At 43.3% G+C, this 24391-nt stretch overlaps 1 protein-coding gene across 2 annotated transcripts in view; it reads right to left on the bottom strand.

Annotated features, from left to right (window-relative positions):
* The window catches only part of PTPRO (protein tyrosine phosphatase receptor type O), a 243832-nt gene that overhangs the window by 6294 nt on the left and 213147 nt on the right, over positions 1-24391 (bottom strand). For both annotated transcript variants that reach the window (XM_045073123.1, XM_045073124.1), the window contains 8 exons: positions 24319-24354; positions 19208-19289; positions 10998-11088; positions 9856-9932; positions 8946-9080; positions 8596-8718; positions 5145-5299; positions 3699-3834 (listed from right to left, as the gene is read on the bottom strand). In XM_045073123.1, the coding sequence (XP_044929058.1) occupies positions 3699-3834; positions 5145-5299; positions 8596-8718; positions 8946-9080; positions 9856-9932; positions 10998-11088; positions 19208-19289; positions 24319-24354 (835 nt within the window). The remainder of the gene's footprint in view (positions 1-3698; positions 3835-5144; positions 5300-8595; positions 8719-8945; positions 9081-9855; positions 9933-10997; positions 11089-19207; positions 19290-24318; positions 24355-24391) is intronic.

Genomic DNA, 24391 nt, shown 5'->3' on the forward strand with positions numbered 1-24391 from the left:
TTTTGTGATACTATCCCATCCAGAACTGACCACCTCTTCTCATTATCACACATCACCCCGTTGGTTCTGGGCATGTGTCAAGCACTGGGCACCGCCAGACCAGAACATGCCTTGTTTTTCAAATCATAACTAGATAGTGGGCAAACTTTGTGTCACGAAGAAAAAAAAAAAAAGAGCTGGACCCCAGGAAAAGTAAATGTGAGACTATTTACAGACTCGTCCCTGAGAGCCCCTGAGAAGTCTAAGCCGTTGATCGGGATGACGGCTGCTCAGGACAAAGCCCTCACTGACCTCCAGGGAAAGCCTATTAGAGGAAAATCAAATAAAACCTTTGATAAAAATAGAAGAGAAGCCAAGGGAGGTGAACACCACTCCATAGAGAGCACTTTATGGTTTCAAAATGCTTGTCTAGATTCCACTCTTCATTTAATGGATATGCTACAGCTGTTCATGAAGGCATCATTCACATTTTACACTTGGGGACAGGGAGCTATGAGAGGGGAAGGGGTGTGTATGGTGGCCGTAAGTGGCCCAGGCCGACTCACAGAGCTGGCCTGCAGACCCCGACTTCCTAACTACCCCTTGCTGCTCCTGGGGAGAAGCTCACAGCCTGTGCCCCGTCAGTTGAGAAAAGAGAAGAGAGCACGTCAAAGTGCAGCCGCACAGCATGTTGCCATGACCGGAAATGTGCATCTCAGGACACCCTGTTTCAATCGGTTAGTTCTGCTCTTTCTGGAGTGGGGCAGGTAGAATCGAGATGACGGGCTGTCTAGAGGAGGCAGGAAAATTACAAAACCAGACATGAGAGGGAACCTGGTTCATAGCACACAGGTGGTTTATGTAATTGGAAATCAGCTGGAGAATCATTCCTGCCTCTTAAAAATCACTGGGGTGGGATGATAAAACCAAAGAAAATAATTTGTTACTATGCTCCTTATTTGTTAACATCAGTAAGGTCGAAGGCAGCAGGACTGGGGTATTATGAATGGGCTCAAGGAAGGATGTTAGGAAAACCCTAACATTCAGAATGCAGGTTGAACCATGAAGAGCACAGGAACCAGGAAAAACAAAGGTAAACGAACAAGATGTTCCAGACATAACTAACAAAACAGACATAAATAAATAGCTCAAGCTAGAGAGACTTCGCTGCAGAATCCCGAGGGAACTCAAGAGCGAAGCTGGAACAGTTGGAAAAAATCAGTAACTTATGGTGACCTCTGCCTCTTTTGCTGACTTAGAGTTTTCCCACCAGAGTTCAGGGAAGGGATATTGCCCTTTAAAAAGACCGTTTCCCTGGAGATGTCAGCCTAAAAATGCTGCTGGAAACAACAAAGCCAAACAACCATGAATAGGGACCAGAAAGTTAGGGAGAACACAAAACACTTTCTCAGCTCTGCCAAGACACACGGGCTGACTGCTCTAGTTCAGTGCCATTAGCACACTTGAGAAGAGATAAATGGTGTTGCAAACTGGATGGAGGGTCTACCATGTGAAGGTAGTTTTTAAAAAGGCATTAGGATTCTGTAATTGGGAAAGCCAAAGGCAAATAGGCTATAATCAAAGTCTATAAAATTATAAGAGGCATAAATTAAGTCAACGGGGCAGACAATTCATCACATCCAAAATACTTAAAATAAGGAGTGGCCCTTTGAAGTTTGGGGATTAAAATACATAATGGGGAGTATTAACCACATATTAGGATGAAAATTTATGGGAGTGAAAACCAAAAATAAGGACCGATTCATAAAGCACTGTTTAATCACTAGGTAGTGGGCTTCTCTGGGGAAGCAGAACATTTTGAGCTTACACCAATGAGGTAATGTTCGTGTCCCACTGATGTAAATTAGAAGGCAGCTGGACTAGGATGTGAGTGGACTCAAGGAAGTGAGCAAACAAACACATCATCAATGAGACCTGCGTGTGAATGGGTCACTCTTTCCAAAGTGGTATGATCTTGGTAAAGTGCAGAAATAAATCCCTTGGGTCAGCTGTATCGAGCCTTTGTCAGATGGGAGTGGGAAGCAGGAAAGAAAAGTTAGGAGTAGGAGAGAAGAAACCAGAAGCGTGGGAACAACTGAGATGCCCTTCAGCAGAAGAATCAATAAAAAAGATGTCATCCATATATACAGTGGAATATTATTAAGCCATCAGAAAGGATGAATACCCAACTTTTGCATCAACATGGATGGGACTGGAGGAGATCATGCTGAGTGAAACAAGTCAAGCAGAGAAGGTCAATTATCATATGGTTGCCTTTATTTGTGGAACCTAAGGAATAGCATGAAGGATATTGGGAGAAGAAAGGGCAAAATGAAGGCGAGGAAATCGGGGCGTGGTGGGGCGGGGTGGGGGGTTATGAACCATGAGAGCCTGTGTCCTCTGGGAATCAAATTGAGGGTTTTAGAAGGGGAGGCGGCAGAGGGAATGGGTGAGCCTGGTGGTGGATATTAAGGAGGGCACAGATTTCATGGAGCACTGGGTGTTATATGTCAATAATGAATCTTGGAACACTACATCAAAAACTGATGATGTACTGCATGGTGAAAAACATAACATAGAAAAGAAAGAAAGAAAGAAAGGAAAGAATGAAAGAAAGAGAAAGGAAGGAAGGAAGGAAGGAAGGAAGAAAGAAAGAAAGAAAGAAACAAACAAACAAACCGGAAGCGTGAACAGAGAGCTGACATTACTACAGGCTCTTTGAGTTATACTGACACCTAGTGGTGCTTAGTAGGAAAAGCATGGGGAAGACGAAGGCAGCGTTTCATCTCTTGGAACTTGAGTAGGTCAGGTTGTTTTCTACTCTACAAGCGTTCTGCCCCCAAACTCCCTGAGCAAAAAGGATTATTGTATGTTCCAAGCTGAGAGGTCGCAAGTACCGCACGGTAACGAGGGTTCTGAACCAGCTACTGTGCGTGGGTTTCGGAGGCACCCAGGAGCCCACATGCTCCTGCTGGGAGGCTGTGTGATGCCCTGTGCCGGCAGCAGCCCAGGGCTAACCACTCCAACTGGAGTGCATTCTGAGCCTTCCAGGCAGGAGAGGATGGGACGGAAGAGGAGGAAGAGGGAGCACACAACACTGTGTGGGTATTTCTGGGGATGCTCCCATGTTGTTACAATGGGTATTCCTTTAGATCAAGGACACTGGCAGCACTGCTCCATTGGGAGCTGGAAATCCTTAACATCATAAGAGGGACAGAAAGCATAAATCCAGCCCCTGATCATCATCCAAAGTGCATTGGGACAGAGAGTCACATAGAGGATGAACTAATGCCAAACTTATTGAATCACATTTAGCATTTCAAATATAAATTAAATCACATTAGTTCCACCGTCTCCTCTTGGTGGCATTTACCCAGATCGACTGTCACCTTCACTGAACTCGGTCTGTCCAAAGAGGTTTTATTCTATTATAGATATTGTAGATGCATCCATGTGCCTTGGATTACTAAAGGGCATAGGACGCCAACTGCAGGGCTAGCACTATACACTGAATGGATTTCTAGAGGCTAATATCTATTCTTTTTTTTTTTTGTACCTTAAACAGTTTGAACATGCACACTAAGAAACTGGGAAGAGCAGAGGCAGAAAAAAAAAAAAAAACGGAGACAATTGTTTTGAAACATGAGATTGAATCACAAGAAGTTTCTCAGTCCAGGGCATATTTGAAAATATTGAAAATATTTTGATTCCACTCCTACCTCTGTCTGCACCATAGACATCCGGTATGATCGCATTTCTGACACCAGTCCTAAGATGTCGACAAACTCATGATCCCGAATGTGCTGCAGGAGCCTGTCCAGGGCAATGAATGTTCCCGTCCGGCCGACTCCCGCACTGCAAGAGAGTGTCCAGACAGCATGTTCCTCAGACCGTGATTTTATTTTATTTTATTTTATTTTTTTTAATTTTATTTATTTATTTGACAGAGAGAGATCACAAGCAGGCAGAGAGGCAGACAGAGAGAGAGAAGGAAGCAGGCTCCCCGCTGAGCAGAGAGCCCGATGCGGGGATCGATCCCAGGACCCTGAGATCATGACCTGAGCCGAAGGCAGAGGCTTTAACCCACTGAGCCACCCAGGCGCCCCGAGACCGTGATTTTATACAGTTGCAAACACATTGGCCACTAGAAACACCCCCCCCCCCACCAAACTACAGGTAGCACCACTGAGAAAACGGAAGAAATATTCCTGAGAAAATTTCCCTACTTTGAAATACACAATTGTGGTTGGTGGTTTTGTTTTGTTTTAATTTGAGAGAGAGAGCTCAACGGTGGGGTTGGGGGGATGGCTGGGAGAGGGAGAAGCAGACTCCAAACTGAGCAAGGAAATGCACACAAGATGCAGGACTTGATCCCAGGACCCTGAGATCATAACCTGAGCCCAAGGCAGACACTTAACGGACTGAGCCACCCAGGTGTCCATTAATGTGTCTTTCAGTGTTACATTTCTGTCACATTTCTGAATTGCCCTGCTGCCTCCCTCAAAGAGATGTGGGGTCCCCTGTTTCCTGAGGAAGGTAAGGAGTCCAGAGGGAGCCTGCTGGAGACTTGCTTCCTGGTCTCAGGGTCTCAGGGTCTCAGGGAGCTGATACACAAAAAACAATTCCAGTCTTCCTTGTATCCTTGGAGTTCAGTCACACCCCCTGCTGGAAAGTCAGCTTGAGAGACCACACACTAGCTCTAGCTCTGGGGCGACAGCCATTTGCAGGAGGTCAAGAATATTTATGTTATTTAGTGCTGGGATTAGTGGTTTTTAGTCCCACATTGTGTTTGGCCATGTTATAAACCACTCAGACTCACTGAGAGCGCCTGAAGGCATGGATTTGAGTCCTAATCCCTGCCCATTGCTGCTGCATGAATTTATGTGAATCGCTTTATCTCCCCACTTCTCAGGTCTTTTTTTTTTTTTCTTTTTATCTGAAAGTGAGACTAATAGGATCTACCTCATAGACTATGGGGAAAAAGAAAAGCCATATTATAAGCAAATCACGTATCTAATAAGATATCCATTAACTATAAATTTTAGAAAGTCAGAGTTCATGTTTTGATGAATTCAGTGGGACCGAGGTATATGGAGAGCTGGGCTCTTGGCTTTGTAAAACAGAGCCTGTGGTACCACCAGGGAAGACAGGGCTGACGAGGTTACCTGCAGTGCACAATCATGGGGCCTTTGCTCTTCGTAGCTTGCTGTCGAACCACGTGTACGAACTGCAGGATGCTCTCGGCCGCATTTGCCGTGGGTACCCCGTGATCGGGCCACGCCGTGTAGTTGAAATGCATCACATCCTGCGTCTCGTCCGCCTTTAGGAGGAAAAACCAACACAAGCGTGCATGTCACAGTGTGCCCGCCAGGTGGCCTGGGCCTCCCCGGCCTCCGAAGTTAAAGCCCGTTCCCACCCTGGCCGGTCCCTCTTCCCTTCCCAGCCCTGTATCAGGCACAAAGCGGGCCCTGAAAAAAAAAATACTAATTGCATAACATTTCAAAGAGTAGGATAAAGAGGTGAATCCATGGCTTTATAGAGAAAAGAGCTCCCATGGATTGGGGTTTGCCTCCCAGCTTGGCCTTTTGGCAACTGCATCAGCATTGGTCCATGAATCCCATGGGAGGTGCTATTGGTTCCTTCCTGCCCCCGGGTCCCCTTCACCAGGCTGATGCACCCCTCTTCCAGCTGCTGCTAACAGTATGTGGCTGCATCCTCCTCATGGCTGACTTCTACAAAGGGACCTGCCTTTGCTGGGGTATACCCAGGGAGATGTGTTTTTCTGAGGAGGGCAGGATATGAGGAATGATGGATACTGGGGTACAAAGCGCCTGCCCCCTTATGTCAGGGGGTAAGCTAATAGCACGGTACCATTCACTGCCCCGGCCATCTCCGTGGGATCCAGCTGAGGCCAGAGTTCAGAGAAACCCACTGCTGTGTATAGGTCCTTCCCTGCCCTGTCCTATCCTGCTTACGTGGCTCCCTTATAGATTTTACCCAAGTTTACACTTTCAGATCCTCACCAATAAGACAATCCCTGTCTTGTGCTCTGACCCAAGAAAAACTTGCTGAATGCGTTTTCTCATACCTAAAATGAGCCCTTTTAGACGTTATAGGATAAAATAGCCCATCACAAGGACGGTTTGTGAGAATTTAGTGTGCTTATGTCTGTGAAGGATAGGACCTGGTAGATACGGTCATCACTACTACCTAATGACCACCACCCTCTCTCGTCCAGCTCAGTGCGGGTATATGGTTGGTTCTGGGAATCCCAGTGGGTTGGTATGTTTTGTATATTTATCTCATTCATATTAACCCATATGTCAAATACATTCTTGTCCCCTTAGAACTGAGTAATTGTCAGTGAGGGTATGGGCCTTCAAGATTCACTCTTCTTTTCTCTCTTTCTTTGTTTCTTTCTTTCCTCCTTTCTTTCTTTCTTTCTTTCTTTCTTCTTCTTCTTCTTCTTCTTCTTCTTCTTCTTCTTCTTCTTCATGATTTATTTATTTGAGAGAGAGAAAGAGTAGGGGAAGGGGCAGGGAGAGCGAGAGAGTCTCAAGCAGACACTGCACTGAGAACAGAGCCCCATTCAGAGCCCGATCTCACGGCCCTGAGGTCATAACCTGAGCCAAAACCAAGAGTCTGATGCTTAATAGACTGAGCAACCCAGGCGCCCCAAGACTCGCTCCTTTTAGTCTCTACTCATTTGTAAGCATAGAGATTTATCCTGTTCTTATTATCAATTGTCAGAAATATTCCAAATCCAGGCCTCACAAAGATCTAATTCTTCCCCCTTCCCTCAAACATGCTAAGAGCCTAGAATCCACTGGGTGAATGGAAGAATTAGGAAGAATTTGGCCTGGTTATGAAACTAAAGTTAGGTTCAGGTATTTGGGAGAAATGAATTCCTAAGAAACAGTGGTCTTGGGTGGAGTAAAATTTGTATAAATGTAAGTAAATACATAAATAAAGCATATACATGTAAGATCTGTGCAAACATAAATAAACCAGTGTCCCACCTGCACCTCCCCCCATCCCCTCGGCCCGTAAGACTCTCCTGCCGCAGCCACACGCAGCCCCTCCCTCACTGCCTTCAAGGGCTCCTTCTCAGACACATGGAACGTGTGTGCGCAAGTCTGCAAAGACGCTGGCGACTCTCACTGCTGTTTCCAGGAGGTATGGCCAGGAAGTAACCCAAGCATAATAAGTTGTGCAGAACGACTCCATTACCCAGCACCATGAGGACTGAAGCACACGCCATCACTAGATAACTTTGGTTGCCCAGAGAAACTCCCCCAATATGTTAGCTCTTTTCAAAGGCTGATTACAGGCTTCGTGCAAAGACCTGCACATGGTAGGCAATATATACATCAGTGTGCGTGCGTGTGTGTGTGTGTGTATTATTATACATATTTTTTCAGAAATTTTTACATATATATATAATTGATCTGAAAATATATCCAGCTAAAATATGCAAAGTCGTTCAAAACCAGAAAACACTTAAATTTTCACTAGTCTCTCTATAGCTACAAGACAGAGTTCCTCGTACAAGCGTGATCCCTGTCAGCTGAAGAGCAAGGCACGCATCAATGGGAACGAACACATTTTTGCTGGTTTTAGTCCCCAGTTCCTACTCAGTTCAGGCCAAGTTTTCAAATTTCATGTTATGGTCATTTTCTTCCTTTCTTATTAAATGAGAAGACCATCCTTGTTACATCTTAGCCATTCCAAAATTTCTCTTGCTCCGATTTCCTCATTCATGTGCTTTCATCTGGTTGTTCGCTGAGAGCTCCCATGTGTCGGTATGAAGGGAGTAAAGAAGAATGTGAGCAAAAATGGAAACAACTAGAAAAACATCCATTAGCACAGCACAATGTTCTTTTGCAATACAGCTTTCATCCAGGAAGTGTAAAATTTAGATTCTGTGTTTATGGCCAAAAGGGGGCACTCTAGGACCAAATGTTGGTAACTACAGGCTACACCTCTTAACCAGAAAACACGATTATTCCATGTTTTATTTTAGTGTTTTAAGACCGTGAGACGATTATCGCTGAAAGCTAGGTGACCACTTAAGACCAAGGACAAGAAGCATAGTACTGACCAGACACTGACCTATGTGACTCTTCTCTGTCAAGACCCTGTTTTGCGCTGGGCACTCTCTTTTCTCCTGGATGCAAACCTGGGGAATTATTTGTTCTACCTGTACCCAGATGTTTACACTGTCTTTCTGGCTGAAATAACCAAGACACAAAGCAGGATTCAAAGGGTACTCAGGTTGTCAAATATTTTTCTCTGAGGAACGTCTGTGAGCTTTCCAAGCGTTTTACTATTTTTGAAATCATTCATTCACCCGCTCATTTATTCATCCCACAAAGATTTTATAAGTGGCTAAGGGTTGGGATTACAAAGCTTATTATTAAAACAGGGTACTTGCTTCCCACACCGTTGTGGATGAAATGGGAAATGAATATGCTCAAAGTAGGATTTATCTCTTGAAGAAAGCAGCATTGCAAAGTGTGAAGAGCTCACAGTATGACATGATGGTGGGTTGGCCTCTGACACGTGGGCGTCCCCTCAGCACGGGGACAGCACCTGAACGTGTGCTTCGTGACTTACATAGTTAATCCGGAAGTGTCTGCGGGCCCAGTCGTCCCGCTCTTCCTCTGAGATCATCTCCACGGTGATGTCTCCGTAAGCTATGGGCTCTTCCGAGAACGGCCAGTAATGGTCGCATTTCACCTGAGGGGACAATGGCACAATCTCTCAAGACAAACAGGCGATGGAAGAAAGAGCCAGTGCTCACTTGGGAAAAACGGAAGTCCTTGTCTCTGAAGACCGTGTCGTACTATTGCGAGGATGAAAAATGGAGCAAGTGGAAGTCTCTGGTACACAGAAAGCACTCAGGCCATGGCCACGGCTAGTATGGGTTGTGCTGTCCCAGTGGGGACCCCCTCCCAGGCACTTACCCTTCTTTTCTCATTACACTGCGTGAGCATGACAATGATCTGGGACTTCTGTTGTAGAACCATCTTCCAAAAGTCATTTCTGGTCTCAGGCAGTGGCCCCTGTGTGGCAATATACTCCTGGGGCGAGTTGTATCCCTGAAGGATGAAGTGACAAAGTTGTCACCTAAGGGACCACTCTCAACACCAAATGCTGCTCCACACAAAGGAGGAAAACCTGAGAATTTACTGGGGATCAGCCTGGCAAAGGATCACACAACCTGGATCGTGTTCTCTCCCTTTTTCATCAAAGAGGTGATCAGAGTAACGGACCTGTTCAGGTCTACGTGATAGAAAGCCTTGTTCTCACACCTCTTTTACGAGAACAGTCACTGTTTTTATTTTTATATTTATTATTTTTAAGGTTTTATGTATTTATTTGACAGAGAGAGATCACAAGTAGGCAGAGAGGCAGGCAGAGAGCGGGGGTAGAGGCTCCCTGCCGAGCAGAGATGCAGAATTCGATCCCAGGACCCTGAGATCATGAAGAAGCTTAACCCACTGAGCCACCCAGGTGCCCCAGTCACTGTTTTTAAAGCACAGGGGCTCAGGGGATGAGCCCTTGGAGTTGAGTTGCTGAAACTGAAGTTTACACATGAGAAAGGTGATCTTTAGGGCGATTATTTACTTTCACTTTCACCAGATCTTTACAGAGAAATCCAAACATTACTCATGTATGGGCTTCCCCTCCATTCATTATTTTGAAGAGGAATAATGGGAACTGCTCCTGAGAGCTGGGGAGCCAGGTGGAGAACGGCTCTCTTTACAACAACTGGATGCCTCCCTGAATAGTCCCCTTCTTGCTGAGCTAGAATTGGGATGCCTGATTTTAAAACATTTTTGTATTTTATTTTATTTATGGTCTTTTACTTACAGGAATGTAGTTGGCATTGATATAGTCTGTGCCTTCCTCTTCATTCATGGAGACTAATCTCACACGGCTAAAGTCATCTGTAAAGAACAACAAGAAGAGAGATTAAAAATGGGAGCAGAAAGTATTGTCTTGACCTTCTCTATCCAAACAGCAAGTCCGATCAGCCCGTGACAGGGTAGGTCGAGTTTATTTTACCCTGATATTTCAGCCACGCCTTAGTCTTAGTTTCTTGTTTAAGTAAATATAGAAACACACCTCAATCAGTGTTTCCTCTCCCTCAGCTCCCTTGTCCTTGTCTCTGGGCTGTGAGGACATTGTGCAGGACCCTTAGAGGAACTGAAATATCCGGGAGGTTGTGTGGAAGGCTGGAGGATGTAACTGAATCCATGATTCCCATGTCACCCAGCACATCCAGAAAATCCACTACCTTTTGGAAACCTAGGCGTCGCAGGGACTTTGTGTAAATAGACTTCAGATAGGAAAAGTACATCCTGGAATGTGTACAGCTGTAAAGTGTTCTAAGGATGACACTGTGCAATTTCATCAAGAAGACTGGTCAAGGAGAGAGAGCTCTCCTTCTAGAGCTTTTCCAGCTCTCCTCCTCCCCGGTCTCCATTGTTCCCAGCACTACCCCCTGCCCCCACCTCTAGCCAGAGAAGAAAGTTAAATCTACATAGGAAAGTATTTTATTTGTCCAGTAAGTGCTTCGTATTACTTTTTTTTTCTCTAATGTTGCTTTTATTACAAAATGTTAAGCAACAAGAAAACCTGCCGGAAGGAAGAAAGAGGAGGCATTTTAGTACACCAGTCTCCCTCCCTTGTCAGGGAGTTGATTGAAAATAGTTTATGATAGCTCAGATTATCTTATCCTAATTTGGCTAAGATTTCTGATCTCCAAAGAGCCAAATGGTCAGTCTTTCCTGATCATCAGACACAATTCAGTTGAAAGCAAAGAAGTTCAATGTTCCTACATAGGATGGGATCTAGCAACATCAAAGCACAAATGGGACCCATGCAGTCGCAGAGATGGCCTAGAGGATCTTGACGGCTTCGCCAGAGATTGCTGAAAGTGATGAATCTGCAGTAACAGTCGGTCAGCCGTTGAGAGACATGAATAGGAGAGGCTCTAGTGAAAATCTTACACGGTAGGATGTTTGTGTAACGATTTTTACATCGGTTCAGCGGAAGGTCTGCTGCAAAGTGTGGAATTTCCAGTCCAATCAATTTCAGCTCCTGCAAATGACAGAGAACAGAGTTGAGATTTTGGTATTTGGTGTGGATTGGATTATCGTTCACACTGGATTATTCCTCACTCCCCGTCTGTAATAGAATCATCACACCCTCTCTTCCACACGAGGTTCCAGTTACTCCCTCTTGGGACAGAGTGCACTTCTCCACTCCACTGTTCTCAGCTTGTTTTGGCCAATAAACCAAGGGATCATTTTGATCAGAGGCTTTAAGTGTGCTTGCTCAGCTGGGTTTTCCCTCCTATGCGACTACCATCTGCTATGAAAAGAACATGCCCAGGGTAGCTGCTGGCCCCAGAATGAGGAGAGGCTTATAGAAGACCTGGCTCTGTCCTATGGACCCTTGAGGAAGGGAAAGAAAGAAATGCTGTTGTGGATCCCTGAGATTTTGAGATTTACCCTATAGGATGCTTCTATAGCATAATTGCAGGAATAGGGTTAATACAATATGTAAATATTCTGAATTGCTCAGTGATCACATGGAGAAGGTAAGAATTGTTTCAAAAACTTGAAAACTGAGACACATTTCAGAGTTTTGGAGGTATATATTTACTGAAATGTACACACTATGTGTAAACCTTTCTGTTCTATGGGGAAATGTAGGATTTCTCCTACGGCAATAGCCTTAGAGAAAGTAGTAAAAGAATGAGTAACAAGTAGGGAGTATTCCTCATGTTATAAGAAGTAAGACCTGCAGGCACTAAGTATCTGGAAATAAATTGGACAGTAAGAATGAATCAGTAGTGGATAGGCAAAGCTTTCAGTGAAAATAGGAACAACCAAGTATGTGCCTCTAAGTACATATCTATACTCCTATAAATCCTATAATCAAAATGTGCATTGGTAGGGCAACTTTTGTATAAACAGACAACCATCACACTTCAGCAAGATTATGTTACAGGCTAGGGGGCCTCTAAGCATTCATCTCATATGTCTTATTGGAAACAAGCAGTTATGGTCAGGCCACCTGGATTTCCCAGGAGTTGTTGTTCATACTATGGTTGGTGTGAATAGCTCCCTGGAGTTAGGCAGTACAAACCAGTGCAGCAGATCTGGTTATGTTTCTGTACAAAGTTCAGGGAGCTATTAGTGAATGGCATATACAACCACCTAGAAATGGAATGATGTAGATAGTATGCACCTCTCTGTGAGCCTACTAATGGAGGCAGTAGAGAAACCACTTGCTGTAATTTTTTTTTTACTCAGATAGGATGTTAATGTTGCACACACGGTTTACCCTTCACAATTCCTTCCAATTTTTACTCCAGTGAATCAGGAGTGAGAATACATTTCTGGGGGAAGAGTTTGGGAGCGTCTTTGAAAGACTTCTGAAGGGGTTTGGGGACATTGGTGATGTTCTGAGAGACTGAAGAGGCATATCTCTTTCATGGCCTTTCTGTCTTGATTTGAATGTTCTTTGCAAAGCATATGCTTTAAAGAGACCAAGTTCTTGGGTCTTTTGCTGCATCCACATAGAAGTTCCTTGAAAGCTTACTGGGATGCAAACTGCAGTCCACACAAACGGACTGACCTGAATCACTCAGCTCTCTCTCCTCCCTTCATTCTGCAACACTTTGGGCTTTTTAAGATCATGAAATCCCGAGCTCTGGGGTCCAAGTTGAAGCCAACCTTAAAGAGAAGCTCTGCTTTGATCCTCAATTCACAAAGGGAGTTTTTCTGTCTCAGGCAAAATCCTTGCTTGCTAAAGGCATTTAACCAGAAGCATGTCACTGTTACTTTATAAGTGGTCTTTCCATTTTAAAGGGTTTTCAAAAACTGACTATATTCTTTTAAGTAACAAAATTTGGAGTTTTTAGCAAACTCCAACCAAATCAGTGTTATGTTTAGGTTGGTTCTTTGGCAGCTAGGAGCTAATTTAAATGATGCTTCCATTGCTTAAAATCTTTTGGAATTCTACCTCCTTTAGAGAGTGTCTTTAGAGATAGTTGGTCAAAGCATCTGGCTTCTTTTGGTGTACCACTGGTAAAACGTCGGGTCTTGGAAAAGTAGCTCAACACATGGTAACATCAGTTTAGTTATCTGTAAGATAAGGCTAACAACTTTCCATCCCTCAGTCCCATAGAGTGACTTTTCACGGAACGATGAAACTCAATGCATGTGAATTCAGCACTCCTGATAAAGGCGGGGAGATGCTTCCCTTCCGATTCTTTGTTTTGCTTTGCCCGGACATGTAACTTCTCCCTCCTCTGCCATTTGCACTAACAGACCCACAACCTTCTCCGCAAGTCCCCTGCTTTGAAGACAGACTGATGAGCCACAGGAAGAGGCCTCGGTGACGAAAGAAAAGTGTGGAAACAGATTGGAGCTGGGAGCGGGAGCACATATGGAAGCCGACTAACTGATAGAACTTTAATTGTGTGTTGCCTCCCTGCTGTAAGTGCCCTAAGCTGGTAAGAGAGGTTTAATTGGCTGAACACTGTAAATGTAAATTGCCTCTGAATCGAGGCAGAGCAGGAACGGCGGGGGTGCACAAAATGCTTCACGATCTTTTGTAATTTAGCCTGTCACTAAGTGGAAAATCAAATACTAAGTTTCCCGGTTCAGTAGCTTTGCAGTTATTCTCTTTCCAACCATATGGAAGCTTCTGGAGGCTTTAATCTTCATAAAGGCGAAGGACGACAGGATGGCCTGAAACCGACATAAATCATTTTTGAATTTTCATTTGCCAGTTTGGCTTCTGTTATGATTTATGACGGTGTGTTTCTTCCCGGGGGCCACGGAGTCATCCACAGTGGGTAGAGTGGTGGCTCCCCAAAAGATGCATCCACACGCCAACCCTCAGAACCTGTGAATGTGGTCTTATTAAAGAAGAGGCTTTGCAGGTGCAGTTAAGTTAGGGATCATAAGACAATATTATTCTGCATTATCTGGGTGGGCCCTGTATCCCAGAGAGAAGGCCATACAAAGGCAGAGACATAGGTTGGAGTCATGCAGCTGTAAGCCAAGGAGTGCCTGGAGCCTCCAGAAGCCGGAGGAAGCAAAGAAGGATTTTCCACTAGAGCCTTCAAAGGACACATGGCCCTGATAACACTTTGATTTTGGACTTCCTGCCTCTAGAACTCTGAGAGAACAAACTCTGTTGCTTTAAGTGACCAAGACTGTGGTAATTTGTTACGGCAGCCCTGAGAAACTACTACAGTCCCCAAAGCCCAGTGACAGTCTATGACCCCGGGGTAGGTTGGGACAGCAAAGCACAAACATACACACTGTGTTAGTCCGGTCCAGCTGCCCGCAAAGTACCATAGACTGGGTGGTTTAAAAAATGAACATGTATTCCTCACATTTCTGGAGAGTGAGCAGGCTAATATCAAGATGCTGATGAGGTAGTTTTCATTCTGAGGCTTTTCATGACTTGCGTGGACTACCATCTCACTGTGCACTCATGTGACCTTTCTTGCCTAACCCTACTTACCTTCCCAAGCCTCCATCTTGTCCACATATCAATTTTGGGAGGACAAAGGCAGCTCATAACCTGCGCAATCACCTTCCAAAAGGACTGCAAACTCTATTCCGGCTGTAGAGTCTGTAAGAGTGTCAGCAGGGTCTAAGTATTTGGGACCGTTTGGACCACAGAGTCAGGTGAGTTTGATTACTGGACTACGGAACAAGTGGGGAGACACAACGTCACTGGTGGTATTGACAGTGGTGGAGCCATCTGTGGCAGATGCAAGGCTTGGTGGAACTGGGCAAGTTCTGGCTGGTTTTCACGTAAATGCAAAAGGAGCCGGGATTTAGAACAAGGTGTTTGGTGAGGCTCTGTATTCATTTCTGAGGGCTGCCGTAAGAAAGTACCACAAGCTGAGTGGCTCAGAGCAACAGAAATTGTCTTACAGTTCTCGAAGCTGTATGTCTGCAGTCAAGGTATTAGCAGGGACTTCTGACGTCTGTCATTTATGGAGGAATATTAGGGCATCCTTCCCGTCTCTTCTTAGTGTCTGATGGTTTGCTGGCAACCTTGGATATTCCTTCACTTGTCACCTTATAACCCCAGTCGCTGCCTTTGTCACCACATGGTGTTCTCCCTATTTGTCTCTGTGTCTTCACACAGCTCTGTTTCCATAGGGACACCAGTCTGACTTGGAGCCCACACTGCTCCAGCATGACTTCATCTTAACTAATTACATCTGTAATGACCCTGTTTCCAAATAAGGTCATATTTGGAGGTACTGAGTGCTTAGGACTTCAATATATCTTTGGGGGACACTATTCAACCCAGGACTGATACCCTAAAGGAAGAATGGGGTACAGTAGAAATGGATGTCTTGGGGAGGTAATGGAGGACTGGAGGAGAAGGACACCAAGTTCAGGAAGTCTGGCAGGGCCCTGGGCACTAGGATGGGATTTAGGGGTCATGCTCCAGATTCTGGACAGATTCCTAGTATAGGCACCTGGAAACAGAAGATTAGAAACAAGAGGAGGGAAGATTAGAAAGATTAAAAGATTAGAAGATTAGAAACAAGAGGAAGAAAGACTCAAGTCTGGGAGCCAAGCAAGACCTCTGGAGTAAGAGTTCAAGGTGACTTATTTTAACAATGGCTGCATGTAGGTCTCCAGTGAATTGGCCTGGAACACAAGTAAAAAGAGCTGCCAATGGGAGCTACTAGCAGAAATCCAGGCTCATCCCTCATGAACAATGTGGCAAGGAATGCAGTTTGTTTTGGCCTTTGGAACATTTCTGAACAAAGATGGCGAGGGCTTTTGCTAGCATCCTGATTAAACAAATACAAAACACAGAAATTAATGGCAGAATGAGCAATATATGGTAGGTCTCGTGGGCTCTCCAACTTCAAGCTCTACATTCTGGCTCTTCAAAACCCTTCCACATGAGACATACGAAGTGAGGAATTGAACCTAATCCCTGAGTCCCAAGCCTCCTTACGAAAAGATGCACATTTTCATCAGAAGGATAATCAATCTTCCCAGCAGTTCCAAAATCAGATGCAGAGTGAAAAAGGAATGCATTTAGTGAGTGCACATTAGCAAGTCATATAGCTTCATGTATGACTTATAGCTGTATTGGTTATATATGCAAATCCAGACATTCATTTAAATTAGCATAATACTTACAAATGATGTAATTTCTCAGTATGAGTGTGATCTTTCAACATCAGTATCCAAATGAATACAAGTATTAAACATTCATACAAACAGAACAAATAACTGTTCAGCTACTGAATTTAGCTAAACCAGCTGATTGGGCCATTTTAATACCCTCCTGGGTTCTTATTAGAGCAGGAAACATTTTTTTTTTCCCTTCTTAAGTTTTGATTAATTACCAATTTCAGGAAAATTAGATGGCTGCCGTGTGAAAGGTCTGACATACATCATAAAATCAAGTATGGGTATGAGTCTTTGAAAACAGATGAGAGTACCCAGACATGGAACCTGAGGGGTCAGCAGCAGGAGGGTTTGGAGGCTGGCAGTGCCCGAGAGCTGGTGAATGAAAAAGGAAGTGAGTCAGGCCCATGGGTCACTGCTGGGCAAATATTAGCTCAAAAATCATCGCCTGAGCCTGTGACTTAAAGCCAACTTCTGGAGAATAATTTGTATTTTCTCACCGGAACAGGGACACACTATCAGGACTTGGCACCAGACAAGTTACATATAGGATCAACAATGTATTAAGAACAAAGATATATGGAGAAAAGCTTCGGAGAAAATAAAGATACCAAACAGTCCTTCAAATCATGGTGTGATGGGTAATTTCAGGTGTCAGCTTGGCCAGGCTAGACAGTGCTTGGTCAGACATCAGTCTAGATGTTATGGGAAGGGTGTTTGTTTGTTTTTTAAAGATGTAATTAACATTTAAATCTGTAGGCTTTGAGAAAGCAGATTACTCTCCATAACATGGGTGGGCCTCATCCAACAGGTGAAGACCCTAAGAGAAATGATTGAGGTGCCCTGAGGAGGAGGAAATTCTGCTTCCTGCTTGCTTTTGGATTGAGCAGCAACATCAATGCTTCCCTGGGTCCACACCCTGCCCTGTGGTTTTCAGATTTGTGAGCTTCCGCACTGTTGTGAGCCTGTTCCTTAAAATAAGACTGTCTCTTTATCTATATTTCTTCTATTATATTATTGTATATAGGATATTCATACTATAATACATAAGGATTCTCAATTGTATAAGAAGTATATAATGTAATAAACTTATGGATGGATTAACTTATTGTATGGTATTAGTGTTTATATATGTATAAATGCATATATTTCCCATTGGTCTGTTTCTCTGGAGAACTCTAAAACGCTTGAGTTAGAAAGCTTGGATGCGCTCTCCTCCCACATTTAGCTCAGTGTCTGTGAATGGAATACTACTTGCCTGGGACAATTCTTTATCGTGCAGGACTGTCCCACTCATCACAGAGCATTTTTCATCCTTGTCCCTTTCTCCATTGAATACCCCTAGTAGCTTCTTCCCAAGGCATTATGAGAACCAAAAATACTCGCACACGCTCCAAACTCTCCCTAAGGGACTGCCTGGTACAGGCCCAGTTGAGAATCACTGATTTAGTTCAGCCTTCTCATTGAATGGATGAACAAATTGAGGAGCTGAGAAATTGTGACTTTTTTTTCCATATTAATTAATAGCTAAACAGTCACGAGAACTAAGGGGTTTGGATTCCTACTTTAGTACATTCTTACCTTTTTTATAATTCTTACAGAATAAGCCTGAATGTGTTCATTTATATATTGAATGTATAAAAACTCTCAGCATGGTATAAATTAAGCATTTAGCACATAGAATTTATTATTCTACTTTTCACATTTTTGAAACATCTGAAGCTAGGATGTAATCATTAATTGCTTGATTCTCCAGTGTCCTTACTTTTGGGGGGAATAGTGTTTCCCATTGGCTTAGCTAAGTGGTTCCAGTAAGACCTGTCCTGTTCCTATGTGACTCTGCCCCCTCAGGCTGCAATTGGCTTGAGTGGACGTCACAACCAAGGCCAGCCCATCGGTTATTCTCTCCTGTTAATTTTAAAACTCTGAATAAGGAGAGTCAACAGTTCTTTGGAAACTCTAAGATGTCATGCCCAGGGGTTGTGGGCGGTTGTTTTCCACTGTGAGAAAGAGGTTGGTTTGTAGCAAAAGTGAGAGAGGTCAAGACAGAGAAAGAAGCAGAAATGAGAAAGGAGGGGGTGGTCTCTGCAGGGGTGGGGCCCTTGGTTCTAATCATTTCTGAGACTGAGCTGCTCCCTTTCCTCCCTGAAGTCTGTATGGTGTGTCATTCACAACTAAAATAATCTTTTTCCCAGAAAATGACTCACCGAATTTTCTTTATGATGATGCACTAGAGAAGCCCAGCAATAATCCCACTGGGGCTTGATGGCATAACCTGGGAGGGACTCCTAATCCTCCCAGTGAGGGCAGTGGTGTTAGCTGTGTCATCAAGGTGACATCATTGTGTAGGGAAGAGAGTTGGAGGCTTCAGTGAATTTGAAAGTGTACATCCATCACAATTTTCATCACCATTATCAGAATCATCCAGACCTCTATTTTTTTTTCCTGAGTTTAGTGTATGTGTCCTTATAGAAAGTTTCCTTTCTTTCTGAAATCCCATCCTTGCCATAGATGTCCAGTTCACACCAAAGTTCTATTCTTTGAGATACAGCATTTGGTGTGACATCTACAACTTCTCCCATACTTGCGTGCAACAGGTGACTGAGCTGGGCTCTGTGTGGAATTTCTGATCACACAGGTGGGTAGTATTAGGGGGTTTTGTATTTGATCATGGGTGAAGTTCTTCTCATCCTTATATTCCTTCTTAGGATATCCACACAAGGACTCCTGCTGCTTCTTGCAGACCTAAGATATCCCCAGCTGATGAGGGACTTGGCAGATTGACTGATTGGTTGTTTGTTCACCCCACTATCCACATTTGTTCTCTCTTTTCCTCAGTGGTGCCACCCTAGCCTGATGTGCAAAGGGTGCACGTCCTCACTCTGCACCAGCCAATGAGACACCACCATGCTGCCCATGATGAATCTTATTGCAAGCCCAGCGAGCTGGGAAATAACACCAGTCCCAAAATGCCAAGACCCATGCCTCATCTACCACAGAAGGTAGGACATACTTGATCTACTCACCTCAAACTGAAGAGAAAATTTATAGTCAGAGTCTTTGGCCATATCCTTGATGTAGGCGTCAAAGTCATCCAGTTGAACTGGGCTTTACCAAACACAAAGAAATATATGTTTAAAAAATCTGGTTGGCAGCTATCTATACTGTTTAATGTCATACTTTTCAAACATGAATGATTTTCTTGGAGAAAAAAACAGTTTTACTTGCTCTTTTGTTGTTAAAGTAATCAGTTCCTAGTATGTTGTGATTAAAAAGAGGGCCTTATATATATTTTACTCCCTTGAGAGGGGAAAGAGCTCTAGATTTTCAATCGGCTCTAACTCCAGCAATAAAATATTATATATATGGGATGCTTGGGTGGATCAGTCGGTTCAATGTCTGTCTTCGGCTCAGGCCATGATCTCGGAGCCCTGGGATCAAGTTCTTCCTTGCTGAGCAGGGAACCTGCTTCTCCCTTTGCCTGCTCTGCCGGCCACTCCCCCTGCTGCGTTCTTTCTCTCTCTGACAAATAAATTAAAAAAATCTTTAAAAAATTATATATATATGCATGCTTACATACATACATGTATATATGTTGTTTCTAGAAAATTTGGATTGATGGGAAATCACAAAGGATTAGAGTTTGGAGAACTGAGATATGGTTTTATTTTACTTATTGTGTGATCATGGAAAATTGAATCTTGTGAGATTGAAAGTTCTCCTCTATAAAATACTATGGTCATACTTACCTTCTAATACAGTATATTAAAGAACCTTAGAAGTTTAAACAGCTTTACAAGTATAGGCACTGTACTGCTAGCTACACTGTCTTCTCAGGGCAGAGCAGGGTCAACGCAATGAAGCACATATCCAGAAAGCTTCTAGAGCCTCGTTCTTTGAGAGCCATGTTTAGAGGCTTGTGTGTCTATAAAACTATCAAAAAGGCTCAAAGGTACAATCAAGTAATGCATCTGAGCTTATGTGTCTATATCTCCAGCCAAAGTTCTCACCTCTTTCCTTCTTCTTTTTGTGAAAAAGAATTATATTTTATTTCCTACAGTTTTCCGTAGCTGCTTATCTTTCCTGGATTACCTACACCAACCTGCTTACTAAGTTTCACACGATGCTGAGCTCTGGCAACTAGTCCAAGCCTTTCCACTTTGGCAGAATCCACACAGAGACCTTTCCCTTAGTCTTACTGCAAATTTCTCCACTGTATCCTCTACCTGTGGCCTTATGTCCTATTAGCAAATGCATAGTATTATGAATAGCTGTTTGTTTAAAGTTGTTGATTAACCAATATGACAGATTATGTTAAGATTTTAGTAGATTTTAGAGATTTTTATTTATTTATTTGACAGACAGAGAACACAAGTAGGCAGAGAAGCAGGCAGAGAGAGAGAGGACGAAGCAGACTCCCTGCTGAGCAGGGAGCCCATGCAAGGTTCGATCCCAGGACCCCGGGATCATGACTTGAGCTGAAGGCAGAGGCTTTAACCCACTAAGCCACCCAGGTGCCCAAGATTTTAGTAGACTTTAAAGGGCATTACACATCCCAGATTACACTTGAATGTTAACTGTTTCACTTAATAGCATTAATGACTTGTTTCCATAAAACACACCCCAGAGCATACATATTCACATATGTTTTATTGCTCGGTTGATCCCTGAAGTAGACAACTGAAGACAACTGATCCCTGAAGCAACATCAGCCCCACACTTCAAATGGGACAGCCAAAGCTAAGTGAGTAAAGTGAGTAGTTCAAGATCACATGGCTCCTCAGCAGTGGAATGTTGACCAGCTCTGCAGGAGAATATTTCTGGTTAAAGGACATACCCACGTCAAATTTGCCACCTTCCAAGAGAATGACTAAAGGTGGAGCTCCAGTCCTAGAATGAATTCCCTTAGACCTGCCCTCTCTGGCTGTTGTCTTTGAGCAGTGCATTGACCTTAAGGTTGGGTTTAACGATTCTAGCTTTCATCCTGTTACCAGGAGAATGGAAGCACAAATAGGGAAGGCAATCTGAGAAAATATTTATGGGTAGGAAAAAGCAAAAGGAAAAGAGAGACAGAGAAAGGGCCAGGAAACAAAAGAAGGAACATCAGGGAGAGGGGAAGTGGGAAGTATGGTAAAGAGGAGCAAAACAAGCCAGGGGGGAGGAGCGATCAGGAGGATAAAGGTTTAGGGGGAAAAGGGAGAAGAGAAGGTAGAACAGAGGACTGGTAAAGTGAGAATAGGTAGAAACTGGAAAAGGGAGCCACAGGGACATGGTAGGGTAGGGATGGCTCTGGGAGGGAAAGAGAAAGGGTAACGAGAAAACAAATAAAAATGTGGGGCAGGGGCTCCCCCTTTTATTTTATTATTTTTTAAAGATTTTATTTATTTATTTGACAGAGAGAGAAATCACAAGCAGGCAGAGAGGCAAGGGGAAGCAGGCTTCCTGCTGAGGAGAGAGCCTGATGCCGGGGCTTGATCCCAACACCCAGAGACCATGACCTGAACCGAAGGCAGATGCTTAACCCACTGAGCCACCCAGGTGCCCGGGGGCTCCCCTCTTTTAGACAGGTTTTTAGAGCAGGCCTTTGGAGAAGGAGGGAGGACCAGAAAGAAAATGAGAAAAAGGAAGGAGGAAGCTGATTTGACATGACGTGATGTGACGTGATGTGGCTTGTGGGCAGGGTCAACCACAACTGTACTTTACCCAGACTTTTGTCCATGTCTTGCTTCTCCTCCTCCCTGCCAGGTCTTGGGAGGAGCAAGACTGACAGTGGCTCCCATTTTGGTCCAGAGACGCTGTCTTCTAACATGCCTCTCCACTTCACTTAACAACCCAACCAAAAATTTTGGACAACAAAGTCTTTCTGTTCCTATCAAATCATTCTTTTCAGGTGACACTAGCTCTCTTCTATTTTGGTTGATGTTGTCTCTCCTACATCAGTTGATATATGCCAATGGAACACACACTGATTTGAAATGGGTTTAGGAAAAAATTATTCTGTTATCTGTACCTGAAAAAAATCTGTATATCACTCAAGGCTAAATAGAAATATTTTGCATCAACTTTTTTTTTAATGTACTCCACTAGCGTGAATGCCACAGATTTTTCTTTTTTTAATTTGACAGAGAGAGAGGGATCACAAGTAGGCAGAGGAGCAGACAGAGAGAGTGGAGGAAGCAGGCTTCTCAGTGAGCAGAGAGCCTGATGCGGGGCTCGATCCCAGGACCATGAGATCTTGACCTGAGCCAAAGGCAGAGGCTTAACCCACTGAGACACCCAGGCACCCCTGCCACAGATTTTTTTTAAATTTAAAAAACATTTTTTTAATGTTTAGTTAGTCACCATATGGTACATCATTGGTTTTTGATGCAGGTGTTCGAGGGATTCATTATTTACATATAATACCCAGTGTTGGTTATAACACATGCCCTCCTTAATACCCGTCACCCAGCTACCCTATCTATCCCTTCACCTCCTCCCCTCTGAAATCCTCAGATTGTTTTCCAGAGTCCATAGTCTCTTCTCCCCCTCTGATTCCCTCCACTTCAGTTTTCCCTTTGTTCCCTGAATGTCCTCCATGATAGTCCTTATGTTCCACATATGAGTGAAACCATATGGTAATTGTCTTTCTCTGCTTGACTTATTTCACTCAGCACAATCCCCTCCAGTTCCAGTCATGTTGATGCCAATGGTGACTATTCATCCTTTCTGACAACTGAGAAATATTCTAATGTATATATGGACCACATCTTCTTTATCCATTCATGTGTTGAAGGTCATCTTGGCTCCTTCTACAGTTTGCCTATTGTGGGCATTGCTGCTATGAACATTGGGGTGCATGTTATCTTTTCACTACATCTGTATCTTTGGGGTAAATACCCCCTAATGCATTTGCTGGGTCATAGGGTAGCTCCATTTTTAACTTTTTGAGGAAACTCCATACTGTTTTCAAAAGTGGCTGTATCAGCTTACCGTCCCACCAACAGTACAAGAGAGTTTCCCTTTCTCCACATACTTGCTGACATTTGTTGTTTCCTGCCTTGTTAATTTTTGCCATGAATACCACAGATTTGACTGGAATCCCTAATTGCCTCCTATTAATTCATCAATATTTTATCCTAGGTAAATATCAAGGATAAACTCTAGGTATGGAAATGTTCCACTCTTTATTTGCAGAGTTTTAACTAATGGCCTAGAGGTGACTGACAATCTAATTAGACCTTTGAAATCAACTGATGGGTAATTTTTTGCTCCAGAATCTTAATTCTTATGACTTAGCAGTTCAGTAGGTAAGTGAAACCAAGGCTAGCTACAATAATTATTCTTTTCTATTTATTACAAAGACTTCCTGAGACAGCATTTCTCAAAGTACTGATTATAATATCAAATAGAGTAAAAGCCTTTCCCCATACTAAGCACAGCATTTCAAGTATAAAATGGCAAAGATTTTTGTACAACTTTGATTTAGTGAGCTATTAGAGGTTTTCTCGATTTAGAATAGCAGACCTCCTCCAACAAGACTTTCATAATTCCCAATAGTGCATTCTTTCTCAGTTTTCATATGATGACAATTTTCCTTATTCCTGACTTGTTTTCTGTGATACACTTTCTTAGTGGCCTCTGCCACCTATACATGTAAACACCCCCACACATAATGGTTTAGCTGTTGAAATATACACTTGCTTCTTTTTAATGTTTTCTTTCTTTAAGTAATCTCTATACACAATGTGGGGCTTGAACTCATGACCCTGAGATCAAGAGTTGCAGGCTTCTCCCACTGAGCCAGCCAGGGGCCCCTACATTTGCCTCTTTCTTAAGCATCCCTCCTATTGGAAGACAAGCAATCATTTTGATTTGCGAAGTGAAGATCACTGGGAAGAACTTTTAAAAATGTTTTTTTAAAAGAAACAGTAAGAAAAACTTGCCATATTATATACTTCAAAGTTTCTAAGACTAATCTTGAACGTTTTTACCACAAAAAGAAACAGTAATTATGTGACAGGATGGAGGTGTTGGCTGAATGCTACAGTGGGACTCATACTGCCTTATATCAGTGTATTAAATCAACACATGGCACACCTGAAACTTGCACACTGTTCTAGGTCAGTTATATCTCAATAATAAAAAACCAACTTACTTAGTCAGTTTCCTCTTCTTTAAACCATTTTTACTCCTGAGAATTAAAAAAAAAAAAAAGACAGCTTTATTTG

Source organism: Mustela putorius, unplaced genomic scaffold, assembly GCF_011764305.1.
Source record: "Mustela putorius furo isolate JIRA1106 unplaced genomic scaffold, ASM1176430v1.1 tig00537227_pilon_pilon_pilon, whole genome shotgun sequence".
Taxonomy (NCBI): domain Eukaryota; kingdom Metazoa; phylum Chordata; class Mammalia; order Carnivora; family Mustelidae; genus Mustela; species Mustela putorius.